Raw genomic sequence first — 8,214 nt, 5'->3', positions numbered from 1 at the left:
GTCTCTCATATCTGAAAAATACCCATGTCTTGGGCATTTTCTCTCTGGATAACCAAAAACCAGTTGGCAACGTCTTTGTTATATTGATACCCACTTTAATCCGTAAAAAGGACCTTCTGAGTATACCATCCACCAAAGGATTTTCAACTTCAGCAACAATTCCCATCATATCTCCCACCTTGATAGCTATTTCCTTATTCATGTAATCCAAAGGAAGCCCATGAACTTGAATCCAAAATTCTATGTAGTCATGGTTAACATCAAAGACCGATTCTCTTTCAGACCATAGCTGCAAATTGATTAAAGTAGCCCTATATTCTTTTCTCCCTCCATTTTCAGCATAAGCTTCGATCTTATTGGGCCTATCAGCATAACTTGGCCCAACCTTGCTGCCCCTCCAAACTTCTCTTAAAATATTTTCTTCCTAATTTTGTTTATTTACAACCTGTGTTACTTGCTCATCTCTCAACTCTTCTAGATTTTTTAGTTGATAGGCTGCCCCTACTTCCCTCTGCTCCTCCTCATATCCCTGAAAATCAGGGATTTCTTGCACATTATCTGCCTGCACTCCAACTTCTACCATTTCTATCTCTCTCATCATTTTGTTTTCCAAGAAACATTCCTCTCCTAATCCCTGTTGTAGACACTGTTCAGCCCTAATTGCGCTCTCTTTTGTTTCTTGCTTTTCAACACTCTCCTTCTTGCTGTGTTGTTGCTCACGCGCTGGGTCAACTTCTCCTTTATTTCTCCAGCCACTCTTCCATGAACTACCTTCCTCCATGGCTGATAAAGGACGAACGGGATTCAACCCCAAACTAGCTGAGTATTTTGGCTTTGTCGGATCCCAGCACGCCATGGCAATAGGCTTACTACAATTCTTCTTCTCGTGCCCTATTATCCCACATTTGAAACAGTAACAATCAGGTAGTCTCTCATATCTGAAAAATACCCATGTCTTGGGCATTTTCTCTCTGGATAACCAAAAACCAGTTGGCAACGTCTTTGTTATATTGATACCCACTTTAATCCGTAAAAACGACCTTCTGAGTATGCCATCCACCAACGGATTTTCAACCTCAGCAACAATTCCCATCATATCTCCCACCTTGGTAGCTATTTCCTTATTCATGTAATCCAAAGGAAGCCCATGAACTTGAATCCAAAATTCTATGTAGTCATGGTTAACATCAAAGACCGATTCTCTTTCAGACCATAGCTGCAAATTGATTAAATTGCCTCTGATGTTCCATGGACTATTCCGAACAATCTGCAATCCTTTCTTGATATCCTTAAAACTGAACAGCAATTTCTTTCTCCCTATATCTGTGACTGCAACTCCTTATGGGTTTTCCCACATCCCCAAGAGAGCATTCTTGCACATTTAGAAGCTTATCTCCTTCTCTGTGATGACTTTTTCCACTAGATTTAGGCAATCAGCTTTATATCCAAACTCTGCTCCTTTGTTGAAGCTAATCACTTTTTCTTTTATAGACTCCAGCTTGTAGGTAGTCATTTTCAATATCTTTTTGCTGTTTCAGAAACGCACCCTGAAAATAAGAATCCTAATCAAAATATTTTGTGAATGTGATCAGGTATGGAACGATTATGGCGATGAGTGTATGAAGAGTAAATGATTGAAGATTTTCTGTTGGATAAAAACCAAACGTTCTAGTGAGACTCTCCTTATGTGAAAGAAGAGATCTCTCCTACTGAGAGAAGTCGATGGCTGTGTTAAATCATTACACTTATTATTGTTAAAACTTTAAAGATTCGATTTTTATTCGGTTTGGACCCAGTATAATTATAGTCCGAAAATGTTTAGGTTTCATCGGATTTATAGCCAGATTAAAGTCTAAAAAATAGACCCGATATATATTTAGGACGAAATCTAGATTAAGACAAACTCGGTTTCACTCGACTTATATACACTTTATTACCGGGCCAGGCATCATATTGCCGATATAAAACACAATTCCCATGAGACCATCACATGATGATTAGAAAGAATGCTTCACGTGTGGGTCCTGACTCCTGAGTGAGTGACCCCACCACCATATTTTATTTTCCTTTAATTTATTTAATAATCTGATGAGTTGAGACTTGAAAGAGATAACCACAGCAGAGCCAGAGAAGGTATATACATGTCTATTTGTAAATCCAATTGAGGTCTTATTAATTAATTAGTCAAGTTGTATGACGTATATATATACTATTCAAGATTATCCAAAAAAAAAAAACAAAGAAAAAGACACACACAAGAAGTAGCATGCACGATGCACTTCATTGTTGGGCATATATATAATTATATTTACAACATTATTACATTAACGATATATATATATATATTCCACGAAGATGCCGTCCGAACCTCAAATCAACAATTATTAGATTACTGGACAGCTCTACTTAATTAGCTTAACCACTCACTAATCTTTCACAATTTACAAAAGAGAAAGAGAAAAGACATAGCAAACAAAAGATAAAGGTGATGATGATCGACTATATTAGGATCGGATCAGAAGTAGGTGTAGACCCACAAAATCCCTACATTGTTCTTCGAAACCACTACTATACATTGCATGTTGTTGGTAACATGACAATGAATCAGTAGAAGAAGAGGAAACGAAAGGAAACTCAACAGGGGAAAAAAACCTACCTTGTATAGCTAGCTAGATAGCATTAATCATTTAATTACCAACTTAATTATGTAGCATTATTATTAGTATAAAGTCTGGTTGATATTTGTTTAGTGCTAATTAATTAAACTCACTGGATGGAAAGGGTATTATTGTGGAAGAATGGTGCGCAAAATCTGGCAAAGATCGGAAAGTGTGGCGCTTAGTGCAATGGATTCGGAACATAGCTTCTCATTCTCAAGGGAGAGTAGAAGATGCTGGTGCATGGTCACGAGTAGCTGGTTCTTCAGTTCTCGATTATCGACTCTCAACCGGTTCAATTGGACCGTCAGATTCTCCATGTGCTTTTTTTTCCTGCCGCGGGACCTTCGGGCCGATTCCCGGTTTGACTGCATGCGCCTCAGCTTTCTTTCCTCGCTCGAGTAAACCGACCGGTTCGACCCCTGCGAGCCGGAGCTACTAGGGGGGCTGCCCGGATGGTGGTTAATGAGGGAAAACAGGTCCTGTATTTCGGTTTCGGTCAGCATGAACTGAACCAGCTCGTGGTCTTGGAAGGTCATGGCTTTGCTCAAGTGCATAATTAGAAAGAACCGGCGAATTGAAAAGAGTGAACCGGAGGGAGGAAGAGAGGGGAAAAGGGAGGAATCGAAGTAGGGGTGTGGGGGTATTTATGCAGAAAAGGAGGAAGACACTTGGGGCCCACAGGAGCAATGGATTTCAGAAGGCCCAGGCCCCATTGGTCCAAAAATATTAATGAAAAGTAGGGTTCACAAATCAGAGATGTATTTGTGATTCTTGTGTCTCTAATTATATTTTGTTTTAAATAAGATAACCAATTTAGGTTGGTCGAGTAGTCAACTCACTCGTCCGCTTAAGTAAGTATTGAGAGTTCGAATCTCACCTTGTGTATGCAGCAACTCATTAGTCAGCGACAGATCCTTAAATGGAGCTCAGATCCGCGACAGATTAGTCCTTAACCTGTTGGGGAATATGGGTAAACTAAAAAAAAAATAAGATATAAAGATTGTTTAATTAAAGATTAACGTCAGAGAAGGGTGGTGGGGGATACAGATTGGGGTAAGCTTTATCGTTAATGGTAATAGAAATGGGGTCCTGAGGGGAAGATTAGCTTTAGCTTAATGACGAAGGATCAAACAAAAACATAAAAACAACAAAATGGATTAGAAAGTTGGGCAACACAATCACAGGTAGGTAGTGTTCATTTTAGAAATGCATATCATTATTATTATTCTTGGTGAACAAGTCGGTGAAAGAATATACACATCATATATAAGGTCAAGGAAGACCAACTAATTAACGTTTAATTTAGTATGTGAAAAATCACCCCTCATTACCATATATAGCTGTTCATGTTTGTGGCCACACATTTATTCTTTTCATTAATTAAGATATCACAATCAAAATGGTCCCTAAATTTTATCTCGATAATTAAAATGATCTCTCAGTTTTGAATTAATCAAAATGTTCTCTCAACTAATTTATTGTTGTTTAGGCACTTGCTGTATTTTGTACGGGCTTTATTAGAGCTTTATTTTATTTGAAATGCTTGATTTTTTCTGCGCGATCATTTGGAATTTATGGTTAGAACGGAACCGCATGATTTTTCAAAACAAAGAAAAAAGGGATTGAGGAGATTATCAACATGTCTGCTTTGAGTTACAAGAAGTAGTTAAATGTTGACTCCTTCTATTATTGATGGCATTATCGGAGATGACAAAGGAGTATCTACAATTTCGTTTGTTCTATTTATTTTTAGTTTTTAGTCTCATACTATGCTGCTGATCCCTATGCTCCACTTGTTGTGTTGAGTTTTCGTTCAAAAAAAATTTTATTTTACAGTTTATATAGTTCTCGTTTGCAACCAAAATTCTTCGGGTTGAATATGTATAGTCCTTTTTCTTAGGAAGTTGTTGATGAAATGTAAGATTTGATTATATAAAATGCAAATTATATACTCGTATGTGAATTCTATTTTTACTAACATTCATGATAAGAATTCTATTTTTACTTTTTTAGATACCAGGGGAAGAATTTGACTTTGTTGTAGATCTGATAGAGGGATTATTTTGATTTACAGTTAAAAATCAAGGAACTAGTTTAATTAATTAGTTTAAAAAATTAAGAAATTATTTTGATTTTTGAGACATCTAAATAAAAATGAAAAGACTATATTATTTGAGTTATAACTCGTTGGCGTTAACGCCGTAAACTTAATGATTGATGGAGGAACTATTTTGATTTACAACTTAAAATTGAAAGACCATTTTAATTAATTTAAAAATTAAAAAACTATTTTGATTATCCAATTAAAACTAATGGACCATTTTAATTGCTATCTCTTCATTAATTTTATGAGCAATCCATTATTGTGATGTAAAAACTCATTCCATCGATAAAGTATTTAAATAGGGATAATTAATTTGCTCAAATAATATAAACAATTTTTAATTCAACTTAATTTTCCAATTAACAATGACAAAAACTCAATATTTTATCCAATTTCTTTGTTTTCATCGTTACGCCTTTCATTTCTCTTGAAATTAAACATTAACATAATTAACATCATACAATAAAAAGATATAGCAATAATGAAATAGAACACCCTCTCTTCCAAATTAAATTTGCAAAAATTCTATCTTTTTCCACTTTGCTTTATCTCCTATATCAGAGGTCACGCCAATGAAGTAGTAACCGTCAACATATTAGGAGTGAAGTGGAGATCCTGTCCATAAAATAAGTATAGTTATATAGTAATTTATATATATATAATATATAATTTGTATATTTATTATATATAAAATTACACAATTATTTTAATAATAATTAATTAATGTTAATAAGATAACTTTAAATTAACTTTTATTGTTTCCTAAACTTTATTAAAAACCTAATTTAAAATCATTTAGACCCACTCAACCATTTTTAACAAACTAAAGAAGGCATAATGAATCCAATATAAATTAAAATAATTTCTAAACTATTGGATTCCTTACATTTATAGTTTAACTTGCAAGTTGGGAGTATATGTTGTGTAAACGTCTAGCTAATGGAACTGTCTAGCAAAATTAAAGTTACTCATATATCAAGTAAGTAAATTGTGTAGGTGAAGTATAAAGAAATATGCAAAAGCTATCAACTACAATAATGTAGAGATAAGAAGTAAGAGAAATTCGCTATCTATCTTATCAAATTAACAAATATGGACGGAGACATAGATGCATTACATTTTTATCTGTCTAGATTTTTCTCACAAGAGTTTTCAGTTTGGTTTGGGAATAATGCCATTGCTTTAGTTTCCTCCTACTTTTTCGGTTGTTCTAGATTGATGTGAACTAGTCCAACCATGGCAATTTCCTATATATATCCGATATATATATGACCCTCAATTCATATAATTTCTCTAAAATATGTACCATATTTATAAGAGAGATTAATTAATGCCATATTTTATTACAATATGAATATTAGGTAGCGTTTGTTTTGAGGTACAGGGATAGAGGCTGGGAGACTGAGATTCAATATCATGTTTGTTGGCTTAGAGACTGGTACTAAAATTTCTGTCTACTCTATCCCTAAAATTTCAGTATTTCAATACCTCCAAAAAGTGGGGACACAAGAGACTGAAATTTTTAGAGACGGAAACTGAAACTTTAATAACATTTTATACCTAAAATATTCTATTTCAATTAATTAATTCCAATTTTACCCTTTGTACAAATTAAATTAGAGCTTCATTTTCGTTTCAATTTCTATCTCCCACTTTGCACCAAACAGAATACTGAGATTTATTTCAGTCTCTGTCTCTAAATCTCTGTCTCTCAGTATCAGTCTTTCAGTCTCTGTCTCTCTGTCAAACGCTACTGTTACATATGTGAGTATAGTTTACTTGTTTATTTATTTAGCACACAGAATAATTGGGAATATTCTTGGGCAGTTTTCTTAGTTGAGGACATCCATCTTTGAGGGATAGTTTTGTTTTTGGTTTGGCACTTGGCAGTTGGTTCCCCCACTTATTAGCTAGTATTTATTAAAGTGAGTGTTAGTGGAGGATAACATGCAATCCTTTCAATTGCCATTTTAGTTAACCTTGATTATAATTTATTTAATGAAGAATCAAGCAAGATAAATAAACAAACAAATCAGAGTAGGTTGCATGTGCGGTATGTAAATTATAATGGAAAGAAAAAGATAGTAGCATTTGGGTGCTTCTTCTTTATTATGTATTGTATTCAGTTCATCAGGGCTACTTGTTCCTTGTTCCTTTATCTCTCTGCTACCTTTGATTTTCTTTTTTCACTTCCAAATACACCTAAGGTTGATCCTCTTATGCACTCACTCACTCACTCAGTTCTTACTTCTTTATTAGACTATAGGAATAGGGAGCAAATCTCCAACAAACTTGGAATAAAATTCGTATTTTTTAATTTAATGATATATTTTAAGTATCGTTAAAGTTTCATAATTACTGTAAGCACTATGATGTAATCAGTGAGTATGTAAAACTGCGTTTGTTTACAGAGATAGGATACTGAAACAGGAACACAGAGACACAAAATTGTGTTTGGCAGAGAAGACATGGACAGAGACAATGTGTCCAGAGACACTGAATTAGTGTATTTTGTGTCCATCCTGACAGGAAGAACACGGAGATACTAAGTAGTGACACAATTTATTTTTTATTTTTTCTTTCATTATTTTTGTTAATTTTTCATAATTATATTTTTTATTATTATATTTTTCATCTCAAATTTTTTGAATGAAAAAATGAGAATAAATTAGATTTTCATAATTTGTTCTAGTTTATCATCAAACATAATATAAAAACACAAAATTTAGTGTCTTTGTCCATCAGTATCTTGTTTTGTCCTGTTTTCGAAAACAAACGTAGCCTAAAGGAACACAATGCAATAAGCCTGGCCTAGAATATAAAAGCATGTGATACAGGAAACTAACTAAGCTGGAGGAAGAAAAAAAAATCTATATATCCCATGCATGTAAATTATTTGGGTCATTCTATGCCTCTATGGTAAAGAGACAAGTTTGATACAGATATAGAGAAATTCTTTATGATTAAATGCCTGAATGACACTTGATTTTTATAGGAGGATGACATGCTCTTCAAAAAATTGGTTTGGTTAGTCTTAGCCAAATGTTTATAATGTAACGGGATTCTGTCTTGTTAGACTACTTAACGGAATTAGAGTGAATTAGATAAGCTTCTCACCATCGTTTTGTTTTAAAAGAAAGTATAATACATAATTGATATACGTCATGAAGCAAACATAAGAAAACATAAGAAAACGTACTCAAACCCTATCATAGTAATATCAATGAATTAATGATAAATATTTGGAGAATAATATTAAATATATATGTATATGGGACATTTGCGTCATTGAATCTTAGTTAACGGAATAATTAGATAAGCTTCTCACCATCGTTTTGTTTTAAAAGAAAGTATAATACATAATTGATATACGTCATGAAGCAAACATAAGAAAACATAAGAAAACGTACTCAAACCCTATCATAGTAATATCAATGAACAATGAATTAA

General features: G+C 33.6%; 1 protein-coding gene across 1 annotated transcript; it reads right to left on the bottom strand.

The window, feature by feature from the left end:
* LOC107607957 (bZIP transcription factor 2) lies at positions 2,786-3,196 on the bottom strand. The gene has a single exon (XM_016309849.1). It carries the CDS (start codon positions 3,194-3,196, stop codon positions 2,786-2,788), a length of 411 nt encoding a protein of 136 aa, XP_016165335.1.

This window comes from Arachis ipaensis, chromosome B07 (genome assembly GCF_000816755.2).
Source record: "Arachis ipaensis cultivar K30076 chromosome B07, Araip1.1, whole genome shotgun sequence".
In the NCBI taxonomy this organism is placed as follows: domain Eukaryota; kingdom Viridiplantae; phylum Streptophyta; class Magnoliopsida; order Fabales; family Fabaceae; genus Arachis; species Arachis ipaensis.
This window is presented reverse-complemented; position numbering and strand designations above follow the sequence as displayed.

Bases quoted from the DNA above. Each gene is read 5' to 3' on its own strand.
- LOC107607957 (XM_016309849.1), bottom strand. From the start codon at position 3,196: ATGACCTTCCAAGACCACGAGCTGGTTCAGTTCATGCTGACCGAAACC.